General features: G+C 54.1%; 6 protein-coding genes across 6 annotated transcripts; 2 read left to right on the forward strand and 4 right to left on the reverse strand.

The window, feature by feature from the left end:
- Positions 1-463: 463 nt before the first annotated feature.
- On the reverse strand, positions 464-2281 carry ICL1 (isocitrate lyase 1; the record flags this gene model as incomplete). The annotated part of the gene is made up of 5 exons (XM_051446309.1): positions 464-821; positions 872-1424; positions 1481-1823; positions 1875-2030; positions 2078-2281. 5 exons carry the CDS (start codon positions 2279-2281, stop codon positions 464-466), a joined length of 1614 nt encoding a protein of 537 aa, XP_051303076.1.
- Positions 2282-3726: 1445 nt separating this feature from the next.
- On the reverse strand, positions 3727-4684 carry J4E86_005778 (uncharacterized protein; the record flags this gene model as incomplete). Its single annotated transcript, XM_051446310.1, has 3 exons — positions 3727-3753; positions 3938-4082; positions 4149-4684. 3 exons carry the CDS (start codon positions 4682-4684, stop codon positions 3727-3729), a joined length of 708 nt encoding a protein of 235 aa, XP_051303077.1.
- A 5295-nt stretch (positions 4685-9979) lies between these two features.
- Positions 9980-11050, forward strand: J4E86_005779 (uncharacterized protein; the record flags this gene model as incomplete). The annotated part of the gene is made up of 1 exon (XM_051446311.1): positions 9980-11050. The coding sequence occupies one exon, from the start codon at positions 9980-9982 to the stop codon at positions 11048-11050; it is 1071 nt and encodes a 356-aa protein (XP_051303078.1).
- A 603-nt stretch (positions 11051-11653) lies between these two features.
- J4E86_005780 (uncharacterized protein) lies at positions 11654-16032 on the forward strand (the record flags this gene model as incomplete). The annotated part of the gene is made up of 2 exons (XM_051446312.1): positions 11654-14273; positions 14603-16032. The coding sequence occupies 2 exons, from the start codon at positions 11654-11656 to the stop codon at positions 16030-16032; spliced, it is 4050 nt and encodes a 1349-aa protein (XP_051303079.1).
- A 767-nt stretch (positions 16033-16799) lies between these two features.
- J4E86_005781 (uncharacterized protein) lies at positions 16800-17429 on the reverse strand (the record flags this gene model as incomplete). The annotated part of the gene is made up of 2 exons (XM_051446313.1): positions 16800-17210; positions 17232-17429. 2 exons carry the CDS (start codon positions 17427-17429, stop codon positions 16800-16802), a joined length of 609 nt encoding a protein of 202 aa, XP_051303080.1.
- A 262-nt stretch (positions 17430-17691) lies between these two features.
- Positions 17692-18842, reverse strand: J4E86_005782 (uncharacterized protein; the record flags this gene model as incomplete). The annotated part of the gene is made up of 3 exons (XM_051446314.1): positions 17692-18064; positions 18132-18595; positions 18651-18842. 3 exons carry the CDS (start codon positions 18840-18842, stop codon positions 17692-17694), a joined length of 1029 nt encoding a protein of 342 aa, XP_051303081.1.
- Between the last annotated feature and the right edge of the window lie 399 nt (positions 18843-19241).

Genomic DNA, 19241 nt, shown 5'->3' on the forward strand with positions numbered 1-19241 from the left:
TGCGGCGAAGAGAACCAGACAAAGTGCCGTTTTTGCACAACTCAGGACAGCATTGTTGCGGCGCTAAGGTATGAGCAACTCAAAGGGTGATGGAACCTTCACAGTGTTCAATGTAGAGTGGAATAGTGAGCCTGCGCATTTGTTAGGCGAAAAGCTTTGACACTGGAGCTGTGAAAGATGATTTTGGAATCCACAGAGGAAACAAACGTGAATTAAGTGATAGGAGCCTGTATGGTAGACATAACGTGCATTCACCGGCGCAGTGATAGCATTGTCTCCACAGTGGCAAGTCTTTGGAATCACCATACTCCTTATCAACAAGTCTGGTGTGAACGTCAGAGATTGTGAATCGCTCGGATCGCGATACCATGAGATGGGGGTGCTAGAACCAGATCAAGATGTTGAGTAACCCAGAAATCTGAGACATAAAAGCTTCGTCTTAATGAACCCCCACAACACCCCTTCACTTAAACTGATCCTCCGTAACACCCTTGCCCATAGCCGCCGTAGAACTAACACCACCCGACACCATCTTCAGCAAATTATCCACATAATTCGCGCCACTCCACTTCTGATGCGTAAGCACATCGACCTTGTTCTCCGCTTCCGGCTCCTGGATAATCTCGCCGTACGCACGCATACCCTGCTTCGCATACGCCTTGGAGAACGTATCGGCCATGAGCGCGCTCTGGTGCAGACCAGCGAGCGTGATGAACTGCCAGCAGTAACCCAGCTTGGCCAGGCGCTGAATGTAGGTTTCTTGCTCGTCGCGTGGCATGGCGGCTTTCCAGTTGAAGGAGGGGGAGAGGTTGTATGCTAGTCTGTTGTGTTGTTAGTGCGTGTAAGGGGAAGTGGGTGGAAGAAGACGTACTTCTGCTCGGGCCAAACGGCATGGACGCCATCAGCGAATTCTTTCGCCTGCGCGAAATCGGGCAGCTTTGACTCCATCCAGATCATGTCGCAGTAGGGCGCGTATGCGATGGCGCGGTTGATGGCGGTTTGGCAACCGCCTTGGTACCTGTAGTAGCCCTCGCGCGTCCTTGCGGCGTCCCAGTTGAAGTACACATCTACGCCGGTCAGGCCTGCGGCGATGGCGCGAGCTTCTGAGTTGCTCTTGCCCTTGCTCTTTTCCATGAACTCGTTGATCATGCTTTGCTTGTCGACATGTACACCGGCGTTTATCGTGTCGATTACGGCCTCGTGGTATAGTTTGAGGTTGGCCTCCTTCGTCCATGCATCTTCGATTGCTTGGAGCTCCGCGCCTGTCTTGCCGGCTTGTTCCGCGGCGTACATGAGCTCGCCCAGAGGCTGGAGGGCAGGGTTTGTGCAGCCTAGAATGTAGTGGTGGTCGCGTGGGTCGATGGTAGAAGTGATCAGGGTGGCGGCTTCTGAGTCGGTTCTGGCAACGGCAAGTAGGTCGGTTCCTGTCATTCGAATGTCAGCCTATGTCCAATCTGATGCTTAGGGTTCATCGTCTTACCCATGATATCCGCCTGCGCCCTGATAGCGACCAGACGGTTGATATGCTCGCTGATCGGAACCAACACCTTTCCAGCCATATGTCCGCACTTCTTTGTTCCTGGCGCTTGATCCTCGATATGTATACCCGCAGCACCCTTCTCAATGAACAGCTTCGTGAGCTTCATGATAGCTGTAAGACCTCCATGTCCAGTATCGGCATCCGCGATAATCGGTCGTAGGTAGTCTACACTGGCGACTTTCGCACGGTCGGCTTTCGCGGTGGTCAGGCGTTCTTCGCGTTGCTTTCGGTCGTGGAAAAGCTGGGCCATGAATAGGTGACCAACTTTGTTGGGGACGGTTGTCTTTTGTACGTTAGCTTTCGTTACCCATCACCATTCACTTCTGTGGCTTACATAGGGGTAGTCTGCTAGATCTGGACCTGGCTCGTCGGTCGATGAAGCTGTTGAGGATGCTTGCCATCCAGAAACGTACACTGTATCTAGATACTTCGCCATCTGTGTAACCATGACAGGGTCAAGACATCCGTATGTGTAGCTGACGTCGTTGTTCTACATATTGTTAGCTTGAAGCTTGAAGTGTAGCATGACTACCATACCTTGAAGCGTCCTTCCACAATCTCCCAGAGTTTCTTCGACTGGTGATTGCTTGGGTAGGTGATCTTAAGGTTACCTCTCTTCGAAACGATATCCTCAGCAGTAAACGGCCTCCTCGTATACCTCCATCTTGAGTCCGTCCACCACTGCTTAACTTCCTGAACTTCCTTCTGGAACTGCGCGTCCTCGGCGTCAATGTTCGCCATGATGAGTGATGTCCAAGATGCGTAATAACAACAGAAAAGCTAGGTATTCTCGACACGACGGATGTGTGTCTGAAGAAATGTGAACAAAAAACTAGAGGGAAAGCTCGTCCTTTGATAAAGATGACCAGCAATGACACCACACGCACTCTAGCCTCGGTCTACCGAGCCAGGAACCTTTGGGGGGAAAGCCAAGCGCCTTATAACCATAGCCATCAGCATACTCACACCAGCACGGCTAGCACAGCACCCCAAGTGAGCTCGGGGACGACCGGCTGGACGCACCATTGGCCCGACTGCTGCATCCTCGGAAGCTGGCAGCAACGTCTAGCGCTGGCCATGCACTTGCCTCGAGCGTTGTTTTGCGTTGCCCTCGGCCCAAGGGGAATTGACGTTTTGGAAGGCTGACCAGTGTAGATCGGGGTGGGGATGGGGGACCAGCGGAACCGTGACGGGGATGACGTTTGCCAATGGTCTTGGGTCAACTCGGTTTGGACAGAGCTGCATCCTTCGTTATCCTCCTACTCCTATATCACAGTTCCCATCTCGATGCACTGGAGATGCTGTTCGGCATGACACGCGACAGTATGCTGCAGCTTCACATGTCGATGTTTTGTGCCTCCGCTTACTGGTTTTCTGGTGCATGTGAAGACGCACGCCAAAATCTGGGGTCGCGTGTTCGCTAGCGTCGCGCGGGTTTTACCTCGGTTGATCCTGTCCGGAAAAGGCCTGGACCGCTATTGATCTGCGACTTTCACAAGCAGGCATCTTCGCTGTTTAGGGCGCTTTTTTCTCGGAAAACACGTGAGTGGTGTCATTGTTGCGTCTGGAATATCTCGGATAAGGCTCGCTCGGCAGCAGTGACGATCCCGGCAAATGCTCGTGGCTGGGCGTTGTACCGCCATGTGCATCACCGTTATTCGGGAAGTATGTTGACTAGTTGAATTGTAGTTAAAGAGGAGAGTGATCTTTGTTTCATCTGGACCCCTTCAAGAATTCATACATGTGACACGAGTACACCGCCAACATGCTCTTCCCCAACGACCACCAACCCCAGTAATCCATCGCAAGCGCATTGGAGCATGCCGACCAATCCCTCCTCATCACCAAACCTTCTAGACATTCAGCTGATAGCAATCCCGGTGTCGAGCCACCCCAACTCATCAGCTGCCGAGCAGCAACATAACACAGCAAGATCCTGATCACCAAATCCACAAGCCCAACTATCTCTGTAAACCCAAAACAAAAGCGCTGTGCCAAGAAAAGCTTGGTAACGGTCCTCCGGTACTCACAAGCGTACTGCTGCCCGAAGTAACCCCGGACATATCTATCCAGCTCAGAGAATGGCCTGGCGCGGATATCATCTACATTGACCGCGGAATTTTGCGGCGTGACTGAGTATGCAGGGTCGGCGGGTGGGCACCTTAACTTCTTGAGCAACCACCATCTCAGCTCATCGAGATAGCTTCTTCGAACTGGTGGCGTGTTCTCGTCTTTGAGGCGTATCGACGAGCGTTCTGAGAGTAGCAGAGGTAGGAGCTGGGGACGGCACAGCCATAATGTCCTGTTCCGTTCGTCGGTGAAGATGCATTCGCGATCGATAGCCTCGGATATGTAGGTGTAGTGGATGAGTCGCGAGTAGAAAGCTGGCGTAAGCACACGGATCTCGATGTTCTTGTATGGCCGGTTTCGACCAGGGACGTGTGTCGTAGCGATCTTATCGGTGGGGATGTTGGGAACCGACGCCTTGAACGTGATGCAAAAGTCTACTTCGGTTTGGTTTACGAGTACGTGTAGGTAGTTTCTGAATACTTTGTAGAGTGTTCTGGGATTGTTAGTTACATTCGGGTAGTGCCTCACGCGTACTTACATCTCAGCGGAAGTGGGAGACCGACCAACGCTCGACGTTAGCACCTCCGGCCGGAACCACACGTGCAACTTCCTCTTGAAAAAGATCTTGCCAGCTTCTCTGACGATGCGCGGGAACGTTACGAAGCCTACCCACCACCAGCTCAGGATGAACCGCAGAGTTCCGAGGAAACCCAATTGATCCGGGTCAATGGCCTTTCCAGTAGAGAAGAGACGAGCTACAAGCTTCCCATGATCCTTCGAAGATTTGAGGGTAATCGTATTGTCGATCAGAGGGTTCTCGTAATGCACAGAAGGGAATGGGTTTTGGGCCTTCAGCGTATACGAACCTTTTCGAGAGTTGAACGGCGAAACATGGAAATCTTTCATCCATACATCGGTAAATTTCGACTTCGCCCGAATAGGTATCTGCGGTCCGTGTTCTTCGGATCCAGACGTTTGTTCAGAATCAGATGTGCGCGGCGGACTGGCAGGACTCGAGCCGTCAAGCAGATACATGCGTCTTTCTCCGAATGTGTTGTTGACTTCGAGTATCATCTTCACAAGCTGATGTTCGCGATCGTAGATATACCAGAACGAAACCGGATTGAATGCGTAGCCCAAGAAGCGCGGTGCCGTCACCAGGTAGGCATACTCCCATTCCGCATCTTCAACATGCTGAGCCCGCAAGTACGACCTCAGTTTCCAGTAGAATCCGGACGCGCCGCCACCTCGTTCCAGATAATCCTCCGCTCTTATCCGCAACCACCATTTACCCAAAGTCTGGTCATCTCCGCTTGCGAACTCTATCCCCTGGTATTTAGCTCCGCTTGGAACGATGGGAAATCCGCACTGAAGGTATGAGTATGCGAAAGCATGACGCTTCGGAAAGATTCGAGCATGCGACGTTTGGCACGGGAAGATCTTTGGCTTTGGCGTTTCCACATCAGATCTCCATCGACTGATATCAGGCGTGTTCGCAATTGGATCCTCGTTGCTGCGAAGACTGCGCCATAGAGAAATCGCGAGGATAGCTAGCGGTATTGCGACGCTGAAAACGGCATATGTACCAGGCAACCCTTCAGCCCAGCCCCTCCAATCATTCCAACTCTTCAACACAGTCGCAACCAATTTCTCTCTCGCCAACCAGGCATACAAAACCCCAAGCACCGCGCAATCCGTGAGGACCCCACGATCTCCACGCCGCCGTCTATAAACACATCCTCCGATCCAAACCGCGAGCATCGGTACCTTTTGCCACCCATCCAAAGCAGCAAAAAGCAGCGGCAACCCCACAGCCGCGCTTTCGAAAAGGGAAACTCCCAGATCGCGATCGTTACTAGCAATCCGCATTAATGAATGTATCTGTTAGTATCACCGTGACATTGAGGGATGTTGTGATGTGGATTGTTGGTGGTGCGATAAGTGTCAGATCGAAGCGTGGTTTGACGCTAGACCCTTCTCATGAAATGTATATGCAGGGTCCCTGGGTAAAGCATAGCCGCCGCGAGAAATCCCCCATCTGGAGTTAGTCAGGACCAGAGCCGCATCGTCGAAGACGGCGAGGAGCTTTGATGAGACGGCGATGTAGGGCTTTTGTTTGAACGCCGACTTGTAGAGCTGGTGGGGAGGAAGACAGGAGGCTGAACCGTTGAGGAAGGTGGGTCTAGAGCTGTAGCTCGGCGATAGGTGCGTCATCGGGGTTAAGTCGGCATCATCATCAAAGCTATCGATAGCATACCGTATGCTCAGGTACAATCTCAATGATCAAGCCTCTATTCCCCAAGTCGGCGCCATCGACATTTGAGACCTCCACCACCTCCCTTCCGCCTCCCCCACCCACCCATCAGTGCTCAGCTCGAGCGCGACGCGACGCGACGCCGCCTGCAGTCTACGCGATGACCGGACTTCGAGCCGGCGCCACGATTTGGAATGATGCGTGACACACAAAAGCATGCAGCAGTACCGACGCATGCGTCTCCTCCCCCTAGCAGCATGTAAGGCCCAAAGGCTGTTTCTCATCTGGACGCCTTCTCCCTTGTCGTCCCCATACAACGGATGAGGAATATCGATTCCCCCCTCGTCCCAAGCACATGCCCCTAGACGCGGGGGTATAATCACAGTGTCGACAAATCAGCTGTCTCGAATACTAATCGCGTAACCGATGGTTACACTGAACTCCACGTTCTGGGGCGGCTTATCTCAGCCGAGGACCAGGTTCGCCCACGAGAGCGGTGTTGGTCGCTGACAGGTAAGCGATTGCCCACGCAATGAACAGTGAAATCCGGTCTTGGCTTGTATTGCATGGCTGGGCAGGGCGTAAGGACTTCATGGTTGCGCGCCTGCTTTGAGTTCTGGCCCTGGAGCTTTCTGCGCGTAGCGAATCTTACACGCTTGCAAAATTGTGAGGTCTCAAATGCTACCTCAGATCAGCGCAGAGAGCCTTGCGGATTTTCTGGTGGTATTGCCGGCACACTGGAGTCAGGAACTGTCGGTCCAGAAGAAAGCGACACAGGCCGAACAAACACAGGCGTCGGACTTGTAAGCGCACGAATACGCGCCCTGAGTTCTTCCTCTTCCGCAGCATGACCAATAGCAATTCGGTCCCGAACTCCGTCATCTGCAACTTCCTTGGCTGGACAACAAGCCCGCGTCGGCATCTCCAGGGTACTAATGCTGTCTCTACGGAATCGCAAGTCTCTGTCGATTTCCACGGCAGGTAGTCCGGGAAGCGAGCTGCGCGCCCCATAGTAATAGTAAGGGCTGTGGGATTGGCGGAAGCCGAGTATTCGGTTCAAGATGCGTTTGAAGAGAGGTTGGATGGATGGTGCTGATGCGCAGATGATGGCTGTGTTGATCTCGACTTGGGACCTACAGTGCTATCAGTAGCTGTCTCAGATCTACGTTCTGTACGAGTTTCACTTACCAGAAGATGATGTATCCCCCGTAGTACCGAGCGTGTAATCCGCTATTGGCCCAGAGGTTCAGCCCGCAAAGCCGTACTGCAGATGCTATGGGAATGAGAAGACTCACAGCAAACACGGCTATGACTGATAGGCGTTTGGCTGTTCGCATGCGCAGTGAAAACAGAAGTGGCATCGGAAGAAGTAGTATGACGACGTCGGATGCGATACTCCAGCCTGCTTGCCAGTAGAGAATGATCCTTAAATCGAGACAGTAGACGGAGCCCCTGTCTCGCAATATAGCAGCGCCGAAAGCGACAGAGGGCTTCTTGGGACATTGAAAGGCGATAATAAAGATCAAGATGATCGTAACAGCGGTGACGATGACGATCGATATCTGGACTAGTCTTCGAAAGGTTCGTTGGGTTGCAAAGCCGAGGTAGACTGGAAGTGTAGGGATTAGATTGACGTGCATTTGGACGACATAGTCAAGGATTGTACTTACAGACGAGTATTGAGAGCTTGATGAGACCCATTATGAACTGATAACCGATATGATATGCGTACCCTTCCAACCGTCAGGATGATCTTGTGTTTGCCAGCACAGCTACTTACATGTTGCCACAGCACCTAAAGCGTAGCGGTCCAATTTCGACTGCTCTGCTTTGACCTTGTGGTTTGCTTAGCATGTTGCTGTAGCACGTCCGATACTTCAAAACACTTATTCTCACCTTTGATCTGACGCCTGGGTTGTAATCGACCCCGGAACCAAATAAGAACTGATAATGGTTGCAGGCGCAAAGCCCCCAAGTGAAGACCCACGGTCGATTAGTATATGACAGTTCACAACTTGGTTTCAACTTACTAATGCCGTTGCCATTAAGTAGTCACTTAGATTAACCTTTCTGATGATCCATCCTCGCACGTAGAACCTAATATTGATGAGCACAATGGGACAAGGGTAGAACAATGAGTATAGAAAACGAACCGAATAGCGATCACTACTGTCGAGAGGGCCACCAGGACGAAAGCTGTGATTTCGATAGTGGGCCGTAGATCGTTTGGGCTAAACATCTTGACTGCACCCATTCTTGCCCGGCATCGGAACAGTGACGTTGTAGCGGTATTTGCAGTATGGAATGGACGTTTGTAAATGAGTGTATGGACGACGTGCCCTCAAGTGTATGATACGAAGCACCAAGACTCGTTTCGATGCCCGGCACGGGCTGATCATGAATCGAAAGACTGGGAATACCCGTACACTTAGCGAGCCACGAGGTAAACCACGGGCTGGGGACTTGCGCTTCGGTAGCGCCACGATCATCTCGAATACCTAGTCGAGCAGGGCGTTTCTCGGCATCCGCAAATCCGTATACCCCACGACCGGCAACCACCATGGGCGTCAGTCTGTACCCATGTCATATCGGTATCTGTCAGATGGTACAGTCACTGTGATTAGTGCCTTGAGCTTCCAGCTAGGATGTTGTATATTGGAGAAGTGAAACCATGGAGAGCGATGATGGCCAATCGATCTAGCTACTGCGTACGTTCACCCTTCTGCTGAACTTGATGACTATTTCCGGGAGTTGTACCACTTCTTCACGGAGTTCGGTTGTGCTGCTGAGCTGACACCGGCATCTACTGACTCCTGCGTGTCAGGTCATGCAGGCGCAGACGATGAACTTTGCACAAGTGGTAGGCCAACCAGAATGGCGAAAGCCGATGCGGCGCAGTTGATGACGGCTCTCATCTCAACAAGGTTCTGGAGTGAGGTGCGGTCGAACGTGTTCACGTGCTTTCTGCAGGTTTGTATTGGGGCGCCTCTTCTCAACGTGATGGATGATGCCTGCAACTCGGGAGGTATGATGAGGATTTGACCTTGCACTTAGCATATACGTGAGGCGGGGACGGCTTATGATGCTATGCCACCAAGGGATGATACCGTGTCTGGCCCCCCATAAATGTAATTACCCGCGGCTAGTCCGATGTTGGTGTTTGGCGGGTTCAGCCACTACGAAGCGAGCAGCCCAACGGCGCGGCTTGGAGCTGACTGGACGAGTTTGCCTTGCGAGTGCGTCAGAACCAAGCATGAACCGTGAGAAATTCTGCGTCCACGAGACTCGCCCGATTGTTGGGGCTTTGCCATAAACTGTCGACGCAAGGTCAAACTCTCGATCGGGAGCAGGGATGTTAGACATGGTAATCGAGGCCTGGTGAGCGATCACAAGAACTTGGTTCGACTACATGGAGGGGACCGCGGAGAAGAAAAGCGTGGAAGCATGATGGAAGCGCAGAGGCCATTCAACGTGAATGTCCTGCATGCATGCGCATGGGGGGATCCGGAGAGCGACCAGGCGTGCCAATGAACTGTGCCGTCACCAAGCATAGAAGACTGGCATTTGGATCAGCGAGCGGAAATGATGGTAAACGTTTGATCTGAAACCTGAGCGAGACTCGTCGCACGTTGAAAGGCGTTGTTGTTGGCGGGCACTGGCAAGGCATTGGACAGCGGGCGCGCGAGATGAGCTAGGGGAAGCGTTCTAGTCTCCCAGGCACATTCAGGGTCTTGGGCATACGTCAGCACGCCGTGACGATCAACAACCCAAAGTACGAGGGAGAGGAGATTGTCAACACAGACCTGCGCAGTGCTATACTACGTACAAACTTCACTTATACAGTCTGATTGAATACCTTGTCACTTCACACCACTGAGTCTATTGATATCATTCACTGTAGCGCAAGAGAGCCCAAGGCCTGTTGATTAAAGGTCAAGGGTGTATCCCACTCGGCAACTTCCCTGAACTTGGAAAGCGACGATAGCCACCGCGTGACGACACAGGGACAGGTTTATTGCTCGCCATAGGCCCGACTCGCAGCTTCTTGTATAGGGCGCTCATCTCGCCTCTTGCGCTGTTTTCCACTTTGCGACACGAACAGAGCAGATATCACCATGAGCGCAACGAACACGGCAGCCGCAGCCCCTCAGCAGCCCAACCCGCCCGCATCCGTCGCACCCGCATCGAGCGCGACCAAGTCGACCGACGATGGCAGCATCCTGAGCAAGGGAAAGAAGCTCCTGGGCCTGGGCAAGAAGAAGGATTCAGAGGCCGGTAAACAGCCAACAGAGAGCGCATCAACAACCACGACTCCGACACTGCTCCCCTCGCCCCCAATGTCACCTCCCGAGCAACGAGCATCGCCGCGAGGAAGCCCGCGCATGCTGCCCATTGGCGCATCTCCTGGTCGGCGCATCCGCTCTACGTCGCCCGGTCTTCACAGTCCCGCTTCGTCGCTCATCTTCGAGCGCAATGTACAGGAGCCCGAGCCCTCAGCCGACGTGCCCGCCCACATCAAGACAGAGGACCACATACCCCCCGCGCTGGATGCGACGTCCCTGGCCATTACCGACAACCACCTCAACCCCGACGAGGTGGAGATTATAACACACACGGCGCATCAGCCAGCCGCCGTCGCAGTTGCGGGCAGCATAACCGACTCCCTGCACTCGCCACCTCTCCCTCACACAGAATCTGTGGCGTCCAGCCATGCTGACGTGCCAGACTCAGCACCCGGATACGGCTCGCTGGACACGGCGGATCCCCGGCGCTTGAGCTTCATCTCATTCGCAGACGTGGTGCAGGCAGAGCATGTTGAGCACGACAGGCAGGAAGTGTTGGGCGCCACGTCGACGGAGGCTCTGCAGTTTATGAGCCTCTCGTCGACAGCGAACCGATCGCCCTCGCCAGTGCGGTCTGCGGCGTCTTCGCCCCCAACCACAAGCGGAGCGGCTTCGCCCAAGCACGCAGATCTGTCGCGCACGCGGTCACCGGCGAGTCCTACGTCACCTGTCGTGCTCGGCAGCCCACACCCAGCGTCGGGCGAAGAGCTGCCAGTGCAAATTGAAACGATGCGACAGGCGCTGCGCAAGACGCACTCGGGCGACCTCAGCGGTGCGCGCTCGCAGCCATTGAGCGCGGCGAGCGTGGAGGAGAGCGCGGCTGACAAGCCCCCGTTCAAGTGAGGAGCATGGACATGGAAATGGACTAATTTGATTTCGCAATGTTGGGAGGTTATAGGCAGGCAGTGGGGTTATTGGGAGGTTCAGATATCCACGAGGCGCCGTTTGCAGTAGTTGTTCGATACCAATGCGGAGAGAATGCTATGTTATATGTTGCGTGTTATCTTATGCTCTGATCTGCAGTCGTGTCCCCTGCATACATGTCGATTCTAGAATCGGTGAAGCAGATAGATGAGACGTCGGGCACAGGGACGTTGGGCACCCAAGCGCAGCTGGGTAGAGTCGTCAGCTGGCGTCGCGGTGCTTGGGCCGGGGCGCGGTGATTTAGCGATGCATCTCAGCGGCGCCAAGGCTGGGTGCTAGTCGTGGCCATGTTGGCTCGCTAGGGCTGGCGGTGGGCCTCTGACTACCTAACGACAGACCATTTTGCCCGCGCAACGAGGCCTGCGATGCGCCTCACGACACCAGACGCCAGTCCTGCCGCGCCCCCGCCGCCCTCGTCCGCCGTCACCGCCGTCCCGCCAGCGCAACGGCTACCAGCTGCCAGAGCCGGGCCGCCTGTCGTGTGTCAATGAGCAGCAGACGACACCGCAGCGGTCCGCATCCATGGACCAGCAGACGCAGCAGCGACGCAGCCGGAGGGAGGTGAGCGCCTCCGAGGCCGCCCAGGGCGTCTACTCCCTCCACGAGCGCGACGACGTCCGCCACGCCCACACCATCCGCACCGTCACCCCCGACGACCCGCCGCCCTCGCAGACGACCACCACCTCGACCGCCACGGCCACGATCCCCGAGGACGGCCTGCCCGTGCAGACGTTCCAGTCCCCGCCCAACAGCCCCCGCTCCCACAACAGCCAGCTCTCCAACTCGCAGCGCACCGCCAACCCGCGCCAGTACGTCGCCCGCGCCTCGAGCGACTCCGAGTACCGCAATGCGCGCGAGCAGACACGGCCCCGGACCCGCACCCTCGAGGAGCGCAGCACCCGCGAGCGCTCGCCCTCGTCCGTCTTTGGCTCCGGCCGCCACCGCATCGGCTCCGTCGCCAGCAACCAGAGCAACTACCAGAGCCTCGAGGAGTCCGTCGTCACCTCCATCGGCCACATCTCCACCATCTCCCCGCCCCAGCAGCCGCCCCGGACCTCAAGCACCAATAGCCGCAGCCGCCTGACCAAGCAGCAGCAGCAACAGCAGCAGGCCGCCCACCGCTCCACCTCGCCCGTCCTCTCGCCCTCCAATGTCCCGCCCGACTCGTGGGTCTCGCCTGTCCCGGCGTCCGACGCTAAGAAGCTCAAGGCCCTCATGCGCTCCACGTGCGGCAAGATGCAGGGTCTGCTGGCCTTCCGCCGCGGCGAACCAAACCCCTGGGGCCTGTCGTACTGCTACATCAACGACGAGGCCGGCAGCCTGGTCTACGAGCCCAAGAACGACACGTCGTACACCCGCACCCTCATCCCCGATCTCCGCGGCTGCCATGTCAAGAGCGCCTACGACGGCGAAGCCTACACGGCCTACATCCACGTCGTCGTCCACAACTCGAAGCTCGAAGTCCACCTGCGTCCCCCGACCCAGGAAGAGTTCGACTCGTGGTTCGCCGCCCTCTTGTGCTGGTCGCCCATGCGTCCCAAGGGCATCCAGAACAGGATGGCCAAGCCCCAGGCGCCCGTCATGATCGAGCGCCGCCTTCCAGACAGCCGACGGCATTCCGAGGTGTCGCTCCTCAAAGACTCACCCAAGAAGGAAGCGCCCATCATCAAAGTCGGCAAGATGATTTACTGGGACACTAGTGTAACATACAGCAGCAATACAGGCACCCAAAAGAACAATGGGCCCGGGGGACGCCCCCAGGCGTACAGAGTCCAGAGCCACGGATCCCGCCGCTGGAGAAGAGTGTCGTGCACGCTCCGTGAGAACGGAGAGCTCAAGCTCTACTCCGACACCGATGTCACCCTTGTTTCCACCGTTCAGCTTTCCCAGCTTTCCCGATGTGCCGTTCAGCGATTGGATCCCTCCGTTTTGGATAACGAATTTTGCATTGCCATATATCCCCAGTATACCGCTGCTTCTTCTCCTGCATTAACAATCCTGCGTCCCATATTCCTATCGCTAGAGTCACGAGTTCTGTACGAGGTCTGGATCGTCCTCCTACGCGCCTTCACCGTTCCGCAACTATATGGCCCCAAATCGCCGGACGCCATGACCGACGAGGGCACTTTGTCACCGTCTTTCGGCACCCAAGACATGTTCCGCATGGAGAAATCATTGTTCGTGAGGGTCATTGAAGCGAAACTCATTCCGCCTGTAAGCCCCAAGGTCTCGGATAGCAACGGAACGACCCCAATACGACCGTCTTCGTCTGCTACAACCAACCCGGGTGGCTATCTCGTTGAAGTGCTACTAGATGGAGAGACACGTTCACGAACTACGGTCAAGAGCGAGGGCAACAATCCGTTTTGGAGAGAAGAGTTTGAATTCCTGGATCTACCCGCTCTACACACTGCTTCATTACTCCTGAAAAAGCGACCGCCGAGCTACAACCGCACCGAAAAGAGCGGTTTCGAGGCCACCAACTCCGACCCATATGTCTCCGAGGGTGGTTACGCTGGTATCTCTTTCGATCAGACTGTAGGAAAAACCGACATCTATCTGGACGACCTCGGCCCGAATCAAGAGACGGAGAAGTGGTGGCCGCTTATCAACATGTATGGAAACAGTGTCGGCGAGGTACTGGTCAAAGTCAGCAGCGAGGAATGCGCGATTCTCATGGCTCGCGACTACTATCCACTTTCGGAACTTCTCCACAGGTTTTCCAACGGAATAACACTTCAGATCGCCCAGATGATCCCGAACGAGCTCAGGAGGTTATCAGAATATCTCTTGAACATCTTCCAGGTGTCCGGGGCAGCTGGCGAGTGGATATGCGCGTTAGTCGAAGAAGAGATTGATGGCACATTGAAAGAGTCACCTGCTAGTCGGTTACGGTTCAGTAAAAGACTGGGATCAAGTGAATCGAATGAATCCTCGCTGGCCACCTTTGGTTCTGCGAGCGACCGCGAGCTCTTCGTTCGCGACATGGGCAACAATGCCAAACTGGAGGCCAATCTGCTCTTCCGCGGTAACACCTTGCTTACGAAGTCACTGGATTTGCACATGAAGCGACTTGGGAAAGAGTACCTGGAGGAGACTCTGAGCGAGAAGCTGAGAGAGATCAACACCAAGGACCCTGATTGTGAGGTTGATCCAAACAAAGTCACATCACAACACGAACTAGACCGGAACTGGAGAAGGCTGATTAACTGTACTGAAGAAGTTTGGCGAGCCATCTACAACTCCGTGGCGAGGTGTCCACAGGAGCTGAGATTGATCTTCAGGCACATCAGGGCCTGTGCTGACGACCGCTATGGAGACTACCTCCGGACGGTGCAGTACAGCAGTGTCTCTGGCTTCCTGTTCTTGCGCTTCTTCGTTCCAGCGGTGCTGAACCCGAAACTCTTCGGCTTACTGAAAGGTGCGAAGTTCTCCACTTCTGCTTTACCCATCTCGCTAACAGTCATCTAGATCACCCCAAGGTCAAAGCTCGAAGAACGTTCACGCTCATTGCAAAGTCACTGCAAGGTCTGGCGAACATGTCTTCATTTGGCACAAAAGAAGCATGGATGGAGCCCATGAACCAATTCCTCACCACGCATCGGCAAGAGTTCAAGAAGTATCTCGACGATATCTGCTCAATATCAACCACTTCGCAACCCGCACCGCCGATACCGCCATCTTACAGTACTCCGATCGCGATTCTTCATCGTCTGCCTCCGACGTTCAAAGAAGGGTTCCCATCATTACCATACCTCATCGATCATTCACGCAACTTTGCAATGCTAGTCAACCTCTGGCTAGACAACACACAGAAGAGTGCGCCTGACATACAAGCCACGGACGGTGATCTCCTCCGTTTCCACAACATCTGTCTGTCTCTCAGCGAACGCACCAAGGACTGCCTGAATCGCGCTGAACCTGCCGAACGGCCGTCATCGTCACTGAGTGTCAAGTGGGAGGAGTTGGTCGAGCAGCTACAAGGGGCGCAAATCGACACGTCACGAGGTGCAGCAACGAGGAATCGTGGACCAATACTGGAAGAAGAGATGGAGGAAACCCCGCTATCTCCAGGCGGCGGCGATGACTATTCGTCTTCGTCCACCAGCACACCCATCACCATGCAGCCACCACCTCGGGCACGGCATCAGCAAAATTCGAGCATCTCAGCATCTCAGAGCTCTTTGAAGAGCAACAGCTCGGCCACCATATCTTACACCAATCCCTTTGCGAAGAAGCAATGGTCTGGTCAATACACGCCGTCAGGGAACGACTCGGTAAATGCTTCTCAGTCCGCGTCTGCTTCGGCCAGTGCATCAGCATCGGCAACCGAGGATACACCACCGGGTTCCAGCGATGGTCTTCACATGGCCCCGGCGCCTTCCTACCCGCAAGCCTTGACTACGACGACGACGACCACGATATCTACATCTACCTCTACACAGTCCTTCAACTACAGCAATCCGAACTCTCACATCAACCAACAGAGACCTGCCGCTGTGTCGACAAACTCCCTCGTCGGACGACCACCTCGTTCAGCAGGCGGTCAGAGTATGGAAAACAGCGACAGCGGCAGTATCGCAGAAGAGGAGTACACAACCGCACTCCCCGCCTTCTCCGAGAAAGCCACCAAGGAGAAGAAGGAACGCGGCTTCCGAGGCGTCCTCCCCTTCCAACGAAAAGGCAAGCGCAAGGATAAAGACAAGGAAAAAGAGGACAAGAGAGACAAGGAACGAGACAAGGAAAACCGCAAAGACAAAGGCAAAGACAAGGACCGCGATCGCGACCGCAGCGCCGAACGCGGAACCAGCGCCCTCGGCGGCCACCAGAGCTACAACGACATGGGCAGCATGCGCGGCAAACACACCACCCGCGGCGAAGACCGCGACGAGGAATTCTGACTCCATGGATGGTTTACTGAAAGTCCTCGCGCGATTGCTAGACGCGAAATCAAGAGGAGGAAGAGTGCAGGCGAACTTTTGGATAAAGCGAGTCCATCGTAGTGGATATCTTGCTTTCGGAAACTCTCTTCGCTCTTTGTCTCTGTTCTGTCCCAGGGCGGCTGCCAAATCTATTTTGATTGGCAATTATCAAAAAAGCTAAAAGCTTGTACTTCATACACACACTCACATGTTGCATCGCCTTGCGTTTTGGGCGGGCTAGACGTCGATGGGAACAAAAACGCTTGCATGGCATGGGCATGGGCATAACATCACAACAAACCGGGACGCTGGTTCTGGGAGACGACTTTTACCTGAACTATTCTGTATTTGCTGCTACACGATGAAACTTTTGACGTTTTTACACATGGCGCGTTAGAGCGATGACTTGTTTGTTTATCGTCTTGGTCTTGGGGTTTTTTGATTCGTTTAGATTTTCATTTCTAGGGGGGTTGGCATGACAGGGTAGCCAGGCACGCAGTAAGGCATTTTAGGTTGGTTGAGGGGATGGATGGGTTGATGAGGTACGTTTCTTTTTGGGTGTACATAGCATTTGCAGAGTTTGGGGTTATGCATAGATATCAATGTGGTTGTTTGTCATGACTGTTTATGCCTTTTTCTAAAGTGATGGCTGTTGTATAGTGAGATGCTGTTGGTTACATCGAGGAGGTGGAATCTACATAGACTGCGTGCATCTACCGTCTTCTTTCACCCTCCCCTCTTCTTTCCTACTTCCTACTACCCTCCCTATAACTCTCCCCAAACACATCGCCTTCATCATCAGACTCGCCCATCTCTTCATCGCTATCTTCATCACCGCCGTCATCTCCAGAGTCTGAGTCTTCGCTCCGTCCCACCGTGTGGCTAGATGTCTCACTCTCTTCGTCCTCACCCTTGTCGCTCTCGAAATCCTCCATGCTCTCATCTGAATCTCCTTCGCCCTCACTAATCTCCTTTCCGTCATCTTCATATGCTGCCAGTGTAGTGCTGGAAGCCTCTGAGCGGCCTCGTGTATGACTAGACGCATCACTCTCGTCGCTCTCCTGACCATCTTCACGGAACGAGCAGGTTGCAGAATCTACAACACCCCATCTGTCGGAACGTGACGCTATCCTTTCCCCTGTTGCATTATCCCATCCCTGGATCATTCCTTCACTTACAGTGTCGCGGTTCCTGCGCTTGGTAGCATGCGTTGCGCCAATGCGGAATGAATCCTCTTGAGTGGACATGTCTGCAGTAGGGTTGTAAGAGTGGTACTGGCGCATTGTACCGTTGGAGCGGAAGCTGGTAGCGATGAGAGGACCGAAGGGGTTGGCGGAGGTAGTGTGGCTTGGTTTCTGTGGTGGGGTGGTGGGCATGGTAGGTGCTTTTGTTGTGATGGTGGTGTTGGAGATGATTGTGCGAGGTGGATATGGGTTGGAAAAGAGAGGAACGAACGACAGATGTCATATATGCAGCGAATACTCTACATTGAGACATTTGCTAGAAGAACTGGGCTACAAGACCTGTAGTTATCTTCGACAGGTCTCGTCAACATGTCATTTATCCAGACTGCAAAGTGAGACAAAACAGATTTTGAGTCACAGTACCAGACAATTCCAGTACGTGAGCGAAAGCATCTCATGCCAAAGTCGTTCCTCCCAGAGCGGACGCCAAGTTCTCCTCGTCTTCCCTCAATTTCTCGAAACCAGATCTCAAGAGCCTGAAGTCATCAACATCCATCCAAGGAACACGCGTGAGGTCCGAGCGAGGCCGGTTCTGGATAGCCTTTGGTGCCGGCAGTGACGGATCGATAGCCTGAACGAGTGAGCGGACAGGCTCGGAGTCCCAATCCACCGCAGCAAGTCCATTGTGTTGGCGCTTCGCTAGCTCTTCCATCATTCTAGCTTCGCGTATGTCTTTGAGCTGATTACGCATTTCGAAGATGTCGGTCCCGAGTTTCGATACTGCGAGAACGTAGTGGAGGATGAGGGAGGGACCGTACTTGTCGTAACTATAGAATACATTAGTTAGCATGGAGTCGTATGAAACGAGTGGCTTTCATATCATGTCAAACGTACTCGTCCTGAGAAATCTCGCCCTTCTCTCGCATGAACGGAATTTCCTTGGCCTCAAAGTCCACAACCCTCCTCAGAGACAGAGGCAGAGACTGCTTCGTCAACTTGCTCAGCGCATTGTCCAGACCCCGGATTGTCTTGACGTCGCGGACTATGAGGAGATCGAGTTCGCTGTGCATCCACATGTGAATGAACTTGTCCTGGCTTGTACAATCGTCACTCGTGTCGCGGAGGGAATCGAACCAGGCGGCGATGAACGCGTTCACGAAGTCGCGCACTTCGTTACCAGGTCCGCACATGTCGACGGGGAAGTCGAGCGACCACGCGTAGGCCATTCCGACGAGGTTGTATCGGACCATCCTATAGTAGCGAGAGAACGAGTGCTCGGGGTCGAGTGCGTAGAACCACAACCCTCGAACGAGGTTGATGTCTTGTGTGGTCGTAGCATCGAATCCAGTGAGACACAACTGCAAGAGAGTAATATTAGTGAAGCCGTTATCTGCGTGTACATAATGCACTTACCGAGTTGTAGTTTTTGCAGAGCCATTCCAGCTGCAGGTCGTGCGGGGCGGACGTGATGACAGCCTGGGGCGGCTGAAAGTAGATGCAGTTGATGTTGGGCTTCCTGATGACGCTGTCGTGTATCGCGGAGAAGACTAAGTCGAGGTTGGCTTTCGCCGCGCTGTCAAGAGCGGAGTAGTCGCGTGTTGCCATGGCCGGCGGCGGGCAACGGAATCGCGGTATCGCCAGTTGTAGAGGTGGTAAGTAAAAGAGTTGCCAAAGACCAGAGAGTTTGAATCGAATGTAAGAGAAGTTTCTGCCTAACTAGCCGGCCAGTGTTTGCGCGCGGCTCACCTTCACTAGCCTTGGCAACAGAGTCAAAATGTAATACAAGAAAGCAGACATGACATCACCAAGTTCTTGCTATAGTCCGCAAAAAGACGCAAAAATCATAAGCGTGACATTGCCAGCGTCAAACTACGTACTTCCGATCAGAAACATGTAGACCTTGGTGAGAGCAAAAAGAAAGGCGCATAGTACTGCAAAAAATAAGGCGCAAAGGTTGACTCACCCGTCACCCAACATCAGCCCCCTCCAGGGGAGGAAGGCCTC

The sequence above is a fragment of the Alternaria arbusti genome (assembly GCF_024043155.1).
Source record: "Alternaria arbusti strain BMP 1465 chromosome Unknown scaffold_6, whole genome shotgun sequence".
Taxonomy (NCBI): Eukaryota; Fungi; Ascomycota; class Dothideomycetes; order Pleosporales; family Pleosporaceae; genus Alternaria; species Alternaria arbusti.